The following is a 13,503-nucleotide window of genomic DNA, read 5'->3' as shown; positions in this document are numbered from 1 at the left end:
GCATCCTCAAAAAAACGGTAAGAGAAAGGCCTGGGCTGTGGCATTTAAAGTTAAATGAAGCATTATGGGCATACCGAACTTCACCCCGGTCGGCCACTGGAACTACTCCTTATGTGTTAACTTATGGACACGACGCTATGTTACCAGTCGAGTTGAGTATAAACTCATTACGAGTAATCGAGCAGAGTAGTTTGTTCAGTGTCGAATATAGTCAAGCGATGTGACAAGAATTAGAAGACTTAGAAGAAAATCGGATCGACGTGGGTAACTTATTAATAGCACAGAAGAAAATTGCCGAGGGAGCGTATAACCAGCGCGTAAGACAGAAAACGTTCGGCGAAGGAGAATTAGTGTGGCAAACGGTGTTGCCCGTTGGGATTAAAGACCCCAGGTTTGGTAAATGGTCGCTGAATTGGGAAGGGCTATTCATTGTTCACAAAGTTCTCGGCAAGGAGGCATATCATCTCAGAGATCGGATCGATTTAATTCACAAATTGCCAATTAATGGAAAATTTTTTAAAAAGTACTATCTAGTCACATGGGAAATGCAAGAGTAAAAGACCATTGTATTAATAACAAAAGTGAGCAGATACAAAGATAATTTTCTAGGGGGTCGAGGGGAAGAAAGTCTCGAGGGCAGCTTTTAACTCCAGCCACTTCACTTCGCTCAAAATTATCTCAGCTTGCCTCGTCTTCTTGTTGAACTGCAGTTACTGGATGTGCCGCACGCCGGCAGCGAAGGCCGTAAGCCGAGCTCTGTTGGCCTCAAAATCCCTCTCGAGCTCTAAAGCAGTAGCAGACCTTTGCCATTGAAGCTCAGCAATTTGACTCTGGAGGTCGGAGATCTGACGATCAAATTCGATCAGCTGCGCTTTCTTAGCCTTGATCACCTCCACCTCCGCTCGGCCAGCCTCATGCGCGACCTTAGCCGCCTTCAAGTCGTCCTCGGCCCGAAGAGCTCATTCAAAAATGGTGAAGTGTTGCCGAGTTCACTCCAAAAGGTCAGTGAGAAGGGAGATATTCTCCGTGCTCAGGTAACCGCCGCTGGCAAGGTCATTTAAGCACTCCCCAACGGAGTCAAGACCCTTGCATTGGAGAACTTGGGAGGCAGAGAGGGACAGAAGTTCGTGCAGCTTCACGAAGGCTTGGGCCTCGGGCACGATCCCTACTGGTTTGGCAGGAGCAGCAGAGGAGCCGGCCTCACCAGTCGTACTCTGAAGGAGAGCGTCGAGCTCTACTTCCCACGAAGGTTATACATAGAGGAAAATTTGTGAAGGAAAATAAGACGTGGTATTGGAATACACAACAAAGGGATTGTTTTTAGACCTACCGGGAGGAGACTTCGGCCATGCCCTCGGGGTCATTGCTCGAACCCAGGGAACTTAATGGTCGAGCCCAGTACCTTAGACCGCTTCTCAATTCACGCGGCCAATGGAAGTTATCTACATTTGATGGCCACGACGCTGGCCAAGAAATATAGACAACACCTGTCGGCGCATAAAATTGTCGGTGAAATGAACGTTCGAGCACCTGACATTTAATAGTTCTTTAAGAACATGTGTCATGATAAAATCAACACAAAGGAAATAAGACTTACAAAGGCCGAGGAGACTTCTTGAGGAGGAATAGGAAGGTTTTCATCCTGCGGATGGAGCGGCATTTCCTTCGTCGCCTCAGGATCGACCAGGGGCCTCTTTCCACGATCCGTTGTTGGAGGATGCGGTTGAACGGCTGCCTCGACCACCGGAGGAGAATGAACGGGAGGTGAGTTGGCTGGTCGAGGGCGACGCTCCAGCGGGACCTCGTCACTCTCGTCGCTCTCGACGTCCTGAGAAAACCTTTGTTACGACTAGAAGGCTAAATAAACAAAAGGATGGCAGTAGAATTATACCTCTTCCAGAATGACCGTCGGTCGCTGGATGGAGGGTGCCTCAACAGGTGCGGTCGTCTTCCCCACGGCAAGCGCCATGACCGGCTCCGAAGCTAGAGCTGATACGACGGTCGGATCGGCCGTAGCCTCAGTCAGAGAGACGGCTGGAGGAAGGGGGTTTGCCGAATCTGAGGCAATTGGGACAGAAGGAGAGCCGGCAGATGCAGTTGTCCCTGTGGTGTCACTAGGAACAACGTGAATCTCCCGGTCGCTTTTCTTCGCCAACTTCTTAACGTGTTTGGAAGGACGAGGAGCGTCATTCTCCTGCTCGGCTTCTCGATGAGGGCGTTTGGCGGATACTGTTCGCTCGGTGGCAATGGTCCTCTTCGTGGGAACCAATTTTTTCGCCCTCACCACCGCGGCGACCGCTTTCAACTTCCTCGACACACGACCCCCTGAAAAAGCAAAGTAATTAATAACAGGGGGCAAGTAATTGAAGTACAAAGATCGAAAAGACAATATACCTTGGGTCGACTCCTTGGGTTGGGCCACAGGAGCTAGTTTGGGTCGGTCGCCGAAGACTCTGCTTACCACGTCTTCGGCTGAGACGTCGAAGAAGTCGCTAGTGTACTCATCCCACCAGTCCCCGAAGGTGTCGGTACCCAGGGATTCAGGAACGGTCAGCCGAAGCTGAAATTTCTTACATTTATCCTGAAACTCCTGCTCCGTCGTCTTACATTCCCTCTCGAAGGAACCAGAAAGACGTCCTCGACTTAAGAGGGAACGAGAGGCAACCAAGGGTACAGGGCAACCTTGGAGGTAGCCAAGCTGCCGGGCGACAAAGTGGGGATGATAGACCTCCCAGTTGGCTCGGCGGGCATCGCAACCAACGGGGAGGTCGCGAGCCAATACAAATGACCCCCAATGCTGACGAAGATCAGCATCTTCGGTCTCAATCCACGAGGCTATTGGAAGCCTGATTGAGGCAGGGTACTTTCGGCGTCGGCATACCAGAAACTCGTCGTCAGAGAGGACGTCGAGATTGAAGAAGTGTTTGAGGACCTCGTCTGCCCGATGAGAAGGCGCCGGTCGAGAGGCCAGTTGAGGGCCGAGAGCTGCCGAACACTGGAAAGCAGGAACCTCGGGTCGAAGAGTGGAGAAGTAAACCTGCAACCAGAGTTGGAATACCCATAGGGGTCCGTTCTGGTGAGGGTCGATTTTGTTGATGGTCGTCTCGGCTAAGCAACGGAAGAGATTGGCAAGGATAGCCGAGCTGAGCGCCAAGGAACGACCACTAGCCAGAGCCTGGGCCACCGGCATATTCTCGACCAGGCATTTGTTTGACCTGGTACAACAAATGAATTTGTTGTACCAGTAGAAGAGGAAGGCTTCGTGTTCTCCCTTCCTAAGACTTTCCTCACCAAGTGGAGGATGAGAGTGTTATAGTTGAAGAAGTTCTTGTGGAGCTTTTGAACTTCTTCTTTTGAAGGCTTCTGATCGCCCCGACTGAGCGTCTCGACGGCCCATTCGTCGAATAGCGCCTTTAGGTCGAAAAGAGAGGAGCATCCAGAAAGGGTGGCATCGATTGGGAGACCGGATGGAGAAGTCCCAAGGATAGCCGAGATGTCAAGGACTGTGGGGCCGGGAGGGCCGAAATGAAGGATCATGGTGTTGGTGGCCAAACACCATAAACTCAGGGCCGCCATAAGCAGCTCCCTATCTATGGTAATCTCCATGGTCGAAAGCATGATGGCATCATAGATACCAAGAGCTTTCCACTCCTTGCAGAAGAATGTGCTCATTCGGTCGACCCAAGCGGCCCAGGCTGTAGTAGTTGAGGGCCAGGCCCCTTGGGACCGCGCTAAGCACCATTTCGACCAATCGAACCCCTGTAGCAGGGGTGTTAAGCACTACTCCTTAAGAAGTTTAGTGATGCACGACTACACTGCATCTTTGAATAGTGGACCCAGAATCTGGTGAGTAGTGGCCAGGTCATTTTCGAAGCGTAGCGTCTTGATAGCGCTCCGATCGATGACGTCCTTGCATTTATTGCACTCGTCAGAAAGTTTTGAAATAAATGAGGCCATTGGTAAAGAAGAGAGAATGTGGGTTTAAAAAATGAGGTTGCAGAGAGATGAACTCGAGGGCTTTGTTTAAGCAAGCAGGAATAGCAAAGGGAAGATTTCGAAATTTCTGAAGGCGTGGGATGCGAATGGTGGAAATTTGGGTATCTATAGGCTTTTCAGAAGGAAGATCAAACGTTTGGTATTCGAAGAGCACTAGTTCGAATTGGGGGGAAATTTAACCGGGAAAAGGTCCCAATCATTTCGGATATTTTGGGAACCTGCGAGGATAGGATCGAGATTTTTGAGGATCCAGGATGCACGATGCACGATTGCGTGCGGCGGCGGTTTCAATGCATTAATGAGGAAGAGACGCTTCGGTGGATGCATGTTTTCGAAGGCCATGATTGAAAATTGTTAGGATTGGCAGAGAGTCGACACGTGGCTGCACGGCGGGAGTAACAAAGATGGTGTAATCATATCTCATAAATATGCAGTGATGGTTATCAAGAAAAGCGAAGTCTAAAAAACAAAAGATGGTTCCGATTCTTCAAGGTCGAAGCCTGACCAAAGGTCGACAGTCGGTGACCTCAGAAGCGAGGGGGCAGTGTTTGGGCCCAAAATAATACTGTTGGGTCGAGCATACGGTTGGGCTCGGCCCAAAGCTATGTCAACTACTATGGGTTGCTTGATAGATTCTGGGCCAGTTAGCAGGGTCGGTCGAGTCCTATCCTAAGAAGGAATAATTCAAATAAACAAAAAGGTCGAGGAAGTCCTGGTGCAACCAGGATTCCCGGACAGCGAAGAATAAAGCCTCGGAAGAGGGGAAAGTTCAAAATCCTAATGGGAGTGGGTTTGTTCGAAGTAAAGTTGGAACGGGACAAGGACTCCCAATCCAGATAAGGGCGCGATTCGATCTCAAGGAACAGGTGCTATAAATACAAGAAATTATGCAACAAAGAAGGTCCCTTCAATTCAGCATACAATTGCCCTGCCCAAAGCCTCTCAAATACCTTGAGATTTTTTCCTTTTCTTTTTCTGCCGACACACCTTCAGTTTGGATACACAACACTGTGGAGGCACCCGGCGAACACCTTCGGTTTAGATAAACAGCATTGTTGCCGCAGAATTAGCCGACCGAGAAGCACCTTCAGTTTGGATAAACAGCACTGCGTCGAGGCCGACTGGTTACCTATCTAAGTCTCGGCCGAGAAGGGTTTTCGAACCCTTGTTGGTAAAGGTCACCTTGCTAGCCTTCTCGACGTAGTAAGGTGTTATGAATTGCGTTATTCGGCGTACTGGACGTCGAGTGATTTTGTGATTGGATACTCACAAGTGAGTTTCAGAGTTCGGCATTCTGACGGCCGAACTACATTCACCATCAAGACATACATCACATTTGAGTACCTGTGTCCGTATAGTTTGGTGTCGATTCGACGTGCCTATACTCTTACGAATAATCACAGTGACCGAATCGGGCTTTCACGATTTGTGAACTTCGCAGAATTAGTAGCCTTGTCTTCAGGCTCTAGAACCCAAAGACCGAGGGTGTTCCTTCCTCGGTCGCAGTCGCAAGATAAAGAAGTCAACAACGCGCTCAACGCGACATCAACAAATTTTACTCCTCGGCCGAGCTCGGTCGACGAGTTGGCACGCCCCGCATTCAACCGAAGGACGTAGTTAGCTTATTAGTTACTCGGCCTGCGCGCCACGTAGGTTTTGTAATTTTTAGAGTCAACAATTATATTTCATGTAAATAAGTGTTTGTTTATACTTAAATTATATACAATTTCATTATAAACTACAAAATATAATGACATATATATGAGCTATTGGAACATAATGAAAACACAGGAAACATGCATATAATGTGTGTTCATTTAAGTATTCAATAAGTTTCTTACAATTTATTAAAAAAAAAAAATGCAAAATGAAAGTTATCTCTAAGTGAGTTGAAACCTAGGCGGGTCTTGACAGGCTAGGCAGTCTAGGCGGGCACCTCAGTAGGTCTAGGCGTCATTTCTTAATTTTTAAACACCTAGGCATTAATCGGGGCAGTGACCAGTTGCCTAGCATCTAGGTGGGAATTTTTAGAACAATGCATATGATTATTCTTTATATAATGTTCATGGACTATTTTATTTGAGAGAAAGAGAGAGTTGCAGAAAAGGGGGAAGAGAGAAAAGGATTTGAGGAATTTTCTATGTTTCAGTTCTTGTGTCTTTATTTATAGTAAACCGATGATGATTCTTTACCTTACAAGTTATACAATCTTAAAAGAAAATGATCTTCTAGTATCCCAATTACAATTTACTAATAATTTTAAAAATCACACATGTGCTAGAGGTATGTTCATAACATATAAATGTATATATGTAAAGGATGTGAATATTATTTATAAAAAATGTTTTATTTATTCATTATAATTTATACCCATGGTTTAATTATTACGTGTAACCACTATAATTAATGATCTTGTTGGCCGGTTGGGTAAAGAAACTAAAGATCACACCAAAAAAACATTCGCCAAAAAAAACATTCCCATGGTTTAATTATTACGTGTAACCACTATAATTAATGATCTTGTTGGCCGGTTGGGTAAAGAAACTAAAGATCACACCAAAAAAACGTTCGCCAAAAAAAACATTAATACCATAAAAAGAGCGCCAAAAAAAATTAGGGGGGAGAAGAGCTACGTGGTTCACCAACGAGTGAGAAATTATTGAGATTACCAAGGCATCAATTGTCACGTGTACCCATGATGTGTAGACTGTTGTAAAAAGAAGGAGGGAAACCATGGTAATTTGCCCCAATTAATTCCACCATTTTTCCATTTGGCAAACATTCAATGCCGCCCCGCGGTCCACAATTAAAAGTTCGTTGGGGTGTTTGCAGTTGCATTCCCCTATCAAGCATTATATATACACAAAAGTTCGTTGGGGTGTTTGCAGTTGCATTCCCCTTCTGTGAGATTGATTAGTGTAGTGTTCCTGAGGCCAACATGACGGCACAAAGCCAGAACCAGAAAGGAGAATCGAACTCGGGACCTGAGTCAGCAGGAAGTCGCAAAACTGCGCTTCCTAACTTTCATTTATCAGTGAAGCTCAAATATGTCAAGCTAGGATACCACTACTTAATCTCCAACGTCATCTACCTCCTACTAGTCCCTCTCATCGCTGCGGCCTCCGCCCACCTCTCGACGGTCACCACCGATGACTTCCTCCACTTGTGGCAACAGCTCAAGTTCAACTTTGTCTTGGTCACCTTGTGCTCGGGCCTCATGGTTTTCCTAACCACCGTATACTTCACCACCCGCCCTAGAAAAGTATACTTGGTGAACTTCGCATGCTACAAGCCCGAGTCGGCCCTCACGTGCACACGTGAGATATTCATGGAGAGGTCGAAGCTGACGGGCAGCTTCTCTGACGAGAACTTGGCTTTTCAGCAAAAGATTCTCGAGAGGTCCGGCCTCGGGCAAAACACATACATGCCCGAGGCCTTTCACCAGGTCTCTCCAAACCTGTGCATGGCGGAGGCGAGGAAGGAGGCGGAGATGGTGATGTTCGGAGCGATCGACGAGTTGCTGGAGAAGACGGGGGTGAAGCCTAAGGATATTGGGATTTTGGTGGTGAACTGCAGCTTGTTCAATCCGACGCCATCTCTGTCGTCCATGGTTGTGAATCACTACAAACTTAGGGGGAACGTTGTGAGCTATAACCTTGGTGGGATGGGTTGCAGTGCTGGCCTCATTTCTATTGACCTGGCAAAGCAGCTTCTCCAGGTTTGTTACTAACGCATAATTTTCACTGCCTTTTTGCATTTAATTTTTGCTTAGTTAAACTAATATTTCTCTTAATTATCACCGACTAGGCCTGGCAAACGGGTCGTGTCTGTCGTGTTCGTGTCGTTTTCGTGTAACACCTGTTATCTTAACGGGTCGTGTCGTGTCACACCCGTTATCTTAACGGGTCCTTAACAGGTCGTGTCACTTTACCCAACGGGTAAAGTGACCCGACCCGTTATGACCCGTTAAGAAAAAAATATATTTTTTTACAATTTGCACATACCACACATTGCGACATAAATATTACTTGAAAACATTAAAACATTTCTCGTTCAAGTACTATATCTACACTCGAAAATGAAAACCTAATAAAAAAAATAATACATACACTACTAATCTATTACAAATATTAAATGTATATAATTATTAATATTATAGTTGATTCATACTTTTATTAAGTATATAAATTCCACTAGTGTAAATATTTTAAATTGAAGATCAAATTCATTCTTTATATTCATATAGGGTCAAGGAGTGTAGCTGTTAAAATTCATCAAAATCAGAGTTAAAATAACCGTTAAATCTTGATTTTTCGTTTATAACCGTCGAAAAACTTTGTCCCGTTACTTGATCTCTGAATGTTTTTTTTTTTTGTGATTTTTTGCTGATGTGATCTCCAAGCATATACAAACAATTTTGACGGTTTGGATCGTTGAAATTAGTTTTGGAGAATTCGTAAAACGATAGATTGACTAACACTTAGAGTTTATTTATACTTTCATTAAGTATAACATAAGATTTTGTGGTATCCACTTGTGTAAATATTTTAAATTGAAGATCGAATTCATTCATTGTATTCATATAGGGTCAAGGAGTGTAGTTATAAAAAATCATCAAAATCGGAGTTAAAATAACCGTTAAATCGTGATTTTTCGTTTATAACCGTTGAAAAGCTTTGTCCCGTTACTTGATCTTTGAATGTTTTTTTTTTGTGATTTTTTGCTGATGTGATCTCCAAGCATATACAAACAATTTTGACGGTTTGGATCGTTGAAATTAGTTTTGGAGAATTCGTAAAACGATAGATTGACTAACACTTAGAGTTTATTTATACTTTTATTAAGTATAACATAAGATTTTGTGGTATCCACTTGTGTAAATATTTTAAATTGAAGATCGAATTCATTCATTATATTCATATAGGGTCAAGGAGTGTAGTTATAAAAAATCATCAAAATCGGAGTTAAAATAACCGTTAAATCGTGATTTTTCGTTTATAACCGTTGAAAAGCTTTGTCCCGTTACTTGATCTCTGAATGTTTTTTTTTGTGATTTTTTGCTGATGTGATCTCCAAGCATATACAAACAATTTTGACGGTTTGGATCGTTGAAATTAGTTTTGGAGAATTCGTAAAACGATAGATTGACTAACACTTAGAGTTTATTTATACTTTCATTAAGTATAACAAAAGATTTTGTGGTATCCACTTGTGTAAATATTTTAAATTGAAGATCGAATTCATTCATTGTATTCATATAGGGTCAAGGAGTGTAGTTATAAAAAATCATCAGAATCAGAGTTAAAATAACCGTTAAATCGTGATTTTTCGTTTATAACCGTTGAAAAGCTTTGTCCCGTTACTTGATCTTTGAATGTTTTTTTTTTGTGATTTTTTGCTGATGTGATCTCCAAGCATATACAAACAATTTTGACGGTTTGGATCGTTGAAATTAGTTTTGTAGAATTCGTAAAACGATAGATTGACTAACACTTAGAGTTTATTTATACTTTTATTAAGTATAACATAAGATTTTGTGGTATCCACTTGTGTAAATATTTTAAATTGAAGATTGAATTCATTCATTATATTCATATAGGGTCAAGGAGTGTAGTTATAAAAAATCATCAAAATCGGAGTTAAAATAACCGTTAAATCGTGATTTTTCGTTTATAACCGTTGAAAAGCTTTGTCCCGTTACTTGATCTCTGAATGTTTTTTTTTTGTGATTTTTTGCTGATGTGATCTCCAAGCATATACAAACAATTTTGACGGTTTGGATCGTTGAAATTAGTTTTGGAGAATTCGTAAAACGATAGATTGACTAACACTTAGAGTTTATTTATACTTTCATTAAGTATAACAAAAGATTTTGTGGTATCCACTTGTGTAAATATTTTAAATTGAAGATCGAATTCATTCATTGTATTCATATAGGGTCAAGGAGTGTAGTTATAAAAAATCATCAAAATCAGAGTTAAAATAACCGTTAAATCGTGATTTTTCGTTTATAACCGTTGAAAAGCTTTGTCCCGTTACTTGATCTCTGAATGTTTATTTTTTATGATTTTTTGTTGATGTGATCTCAAAGCATATACAAACAAGTTTGACGGTTGGGATCGTTGAAATTAGTTTTGGAGAATTCGTATGCCATCAATCAAGTTCTGTGTGTGTGTGTGTATATATATATATATTTATTAAGTAGATTTAAATCTATTTATTTTGTACGTATAAATTATAATTGACTGGTACACGGAATAGTACATACATCACGTGTCACGTGTGTCATTATAAAAATAGTGAGATATGTCATGACAGTCATGTGTGTGATAAAAAGTTAATAACTTAAAAAAAAAAAAAAAATTCTCACCACTTCTATTAATTTTCATTTTTCCCTCTTTTTTTTGTTTCCTTTTCAACTTTTTCTTATCATTTTCACTTTTCCCTCCAACATCTTTCCCTAATTCCCTCACTTTTTTGTTTTATTTTCAACTTTTCTTAACATTTTCATTTTCCCTCCATTTTTTTTTTCAAAAAGGGCGGCAAGTTGGCAAATGCATGATCATGATTCATGCATATTAAATTATTAATTAATATGCATTATAGTTTTTATAAAATTTAATATATATATATATATAATTAGTATAGATAGACTTAATATTTTGGGGTATAATTATTATAGTATATATAATAATTATAATTATTATAAATTTTATAGTTAATTTAATATATATATATATATATATATATTTATTATAATTTTTAGGGGTATAAAATTGTAAAATTAATGTATATAATTATTACAGTATTTTTTTAGGGTTATAAAATTATAAAAATAATATTCTGCTTATCGTGTATCGTGTTTACCCACGTGTATACCCGACCCAACCCGCTATCTTAACAGGTGCTTATCGGGTTACCCGATAAGACCCGATTCGTTATTGTGTCGATCCAAACACCTGTTAATTTCGTGTCGTGTCGTGTCGGGTTATCGGGTCGTGTCAGAAATTGTCAGGCCTATCACCGACTATGGATGCCTGTGTTTTATACATGGTGACCAATTCACATTAGTACACTAGGTTATAAATGGAATACTCTTTCTATACCTTTAAAGATCATAAGTTAAAGAGAAGTGTTATTAGTATGTTTAAGATCGTTTTTTAGAATGTTTAAAAATGCTTTTAATTGCATTTGACATAAAAGTTAAAAGTGTTTATGGATTATAGAAGTGCTTTACTACAAAAACACTTGTCAAATACTTCTTCATGAATTACTTGAATTCTTACCACTTTTAATCGAAGCACTTGTGAACATAAATGTTTCTTACAAAAGCAATTCCTATATCCATACGAAATTAGGTAAAATCATGTCTAAATTTGTACTTAACATGTGTAATAGGTGCACCCCAACTCTTATGCCCTAGTTGTAAGCATGGAGAACATGACTCTCAATTGGTACTTTGGAAATGACCGCTCTATGCTTCTCACCAACTGCCTCTTCCGAATGGGTGGCGCTGCCATCCTCCTCTCCAACCGCTCCTCTGACCGCCACCGCTCAAAGTACCAACTCATACACACTATCCGCACTCACAAGGGTGGAGACGACAGAGCATACAGTTGCGTATTCCAAAAAGAGGACGACACAAAAAGAATCGGCGTATCTCTCTCAAAAGACTTGATGGCTGTGGCTGGAGAAGCCCTAAAAACCAACATCACAACTCTTGGCCCAATAGTCCTACCCATGTCAGAACAGCTCCTGTTTTTTGCTACTTTGGTAGCTGGAAAGGTGTTCAAGATGAAGAACATCAAACCCTACATCCCGGATTTCAAGCTGGCGTTCGAGCACTTCTGCATTCATGCCGGAGGGAGAGCGGTGCTGGATGAGATCGAGAAGAACCTTGAGCTTAGTGACTGGCACATGGAACCATCAAGGATGACGCTCTACAGGTTTGGGAACACTTCAAGCAGCTCACTGTGGTATGAGCTGGCCTACTCGGAGGCCAAGGGAAGAGTCAGGAAGGGAGATCGGATGTGGCAGATTGCATTCGGGTCGGGGTTCAAGTGCAACAGCTCAGTGTGGAAGGCGCTGAGGACTGTTAAACCAGCTAAGGAGAAGAACCCTTGGATCGATGAGATTCATGAGTTTCCTGTTGAGGTGCCTAAAATGGCAGCCCTGGTTTCTTAACTAAATCTCATAGAGTAATATTATTCTTACCATCTAAATATACTATAATTTTATACCATCTTACGTGGCAATTGAGATGGACATCCACATCAGTTAAAAAAATAGGAAACCTAATGAAAATGGTTTGAAAGCTTTGAGTTTTAATGATAAGAACAAAATAAAGGGTAAAGTGAATAGTACTAGGATTGACTTTTTAGTGTAAAAATGTAGTTTTTCGTTAGAGTAAACAGTACCATGGGTTTTTCGTTAAAACTTCCTAAAAAATTCCCATGTCAGCTAAGGGGGATATTTAGGATTTTACTCAATGATGTTTATTAATAAAATAATTAAAAAATAATAATGAAACCTACTTGCTCCCGTTTTCAAGCCTCACCGCTGGGGCCTCCTCTCTCTTCGCTCTCCAATTTCACCTTCCTTCACCGCCGATTGATGGTGCTCGACCCCCTTCATCACTGCCAATTGGGCGAATATCCTGATGGTGCTCCCAATGATTGTTTTGCTCTGCCACCAAATCAAGTTTGCAATTATAATGGTTTATGCCTTCTAGCCAAACGTTGGATTTCATAGGTTTTTAATTCCAGCAACATTGAACAAAAATCTGAAAGGATTGGATACGATATTTTCCTCTATGTTCTACTGCTGAGGATTTTCCGAATGGAAGAATATTTGGAAGACAACCTCTTTTCCTCTTTCTTCATGGACTTTTGGTTAGCACCAAAATCTTTTCCTAATCCTTTATAGGAATGAAAATTTCATTCCATGTTATATCCCGATGTTGTCGAAGGTTTTGGCTTGAATTTTCATTGGAATTATGATATGTTGGACTCAGATCAGGTGGAGAGATGAAACGTTTCAATTTGGACTCAGATCAACTAGCCTCAATCTTCTCTCTTCTGCTGCTGCTCAAAACCAACGATTGAAATTCAAATCATCCGAACATGCATTAAACTCAATGATTGGTGAAGATTGAAGGTTGAGAGAGAGCCAGAGTGAAGACATAGTCAGATCCGCATCCTCCTCTTGACCCATGCCCTCAATTCGAAACCCCTACACATAGAGAACTGTTGGAGAGAATTGGAGACAGTCTCAGGGAGAGAATCGCAAGAGAGAGAGTATTGGTTGTGTGTGGTGGACGGAGGGTGCAGAGTCGAAGACAGTGTGATCATGAGGTAGGGATGAAGTCGTGAGGTGTAGGGGTGGCTGGAGTGGAAAGAGTTTGTTGGATTGAGATTGTAAGAGGGTGCGTGGCTGCTGAGCTTCGAATTCAAGATGGATAGGTAGAGAGGGTCTGAGACTCTGACTAAGGGCAGAGATGAGAAAAGC

General features: G+C 41.7%; 1 protein-coding gene across 1 annotated transcript; it reads left to right on the top strand.

The window, feature by feature from the left end:
- Positions 1-6,881: 6,881 nt before the first annotated feature.
- Positions 6,882-12,238, top strand: LOC148690012 (3-ketoacyl-CoA synthase 20-like). Its single transcript, XM_088688166.1, has 2 exons — positions 6,882-7,714; positions 11,395-12,238. The coding sequence occupies exons 1-2, from the start codon at positions 6,935-6,937 to the stop codon at positions 12,178-12,180; spliced, it is 1,566 nt and encodes a 521-aa protein (XP_088544292.1). The 5' UTR covers positions 6,882-6,934; the 3' UTR covers positions 12,181-12,238.
- Positions 12,239-13,503: the final 1,265 nt, after the last annotated feature.

Source organism: Pyrus communis, chromosome 16 (assembly GCF_041283825.1).
Source record: "Pyrus communis isolate YQ-2024b chromosome 16, ASM4128382v1, whole genome shotgun sequence".
Lineage (NCBI taxonomy): Eukaryota > Viridiplantae > Streptophyta > Magnoliopsida > Rosales > Rosaceae > Pyrus > Pyrus communis.
The sequence above is the reverse complement of the archived record's forward strand: the minus strand, read 5'-3'. Positions and strand labels throughout refer to the sequence as shown.

What these genes read in the sequence shown, in the direction of transcription:
- LOC148690012 (XM_088688166.1), top strand. Translation starts at nt 6,935, where the DNA reads ATGACGGCACAAAGCCAGAACCAGAAAGGAGAATCGAACTCGGGACCT. An exon ending in TGGCAAAGCAGCTTCTCCAG is followed by an intron (nt 7,715 to 11,394) that starts GTTTGTTACTAA and finishes CATGTGTAATAG; the next exon opens with GTGCACCCCAACTCTTATGC.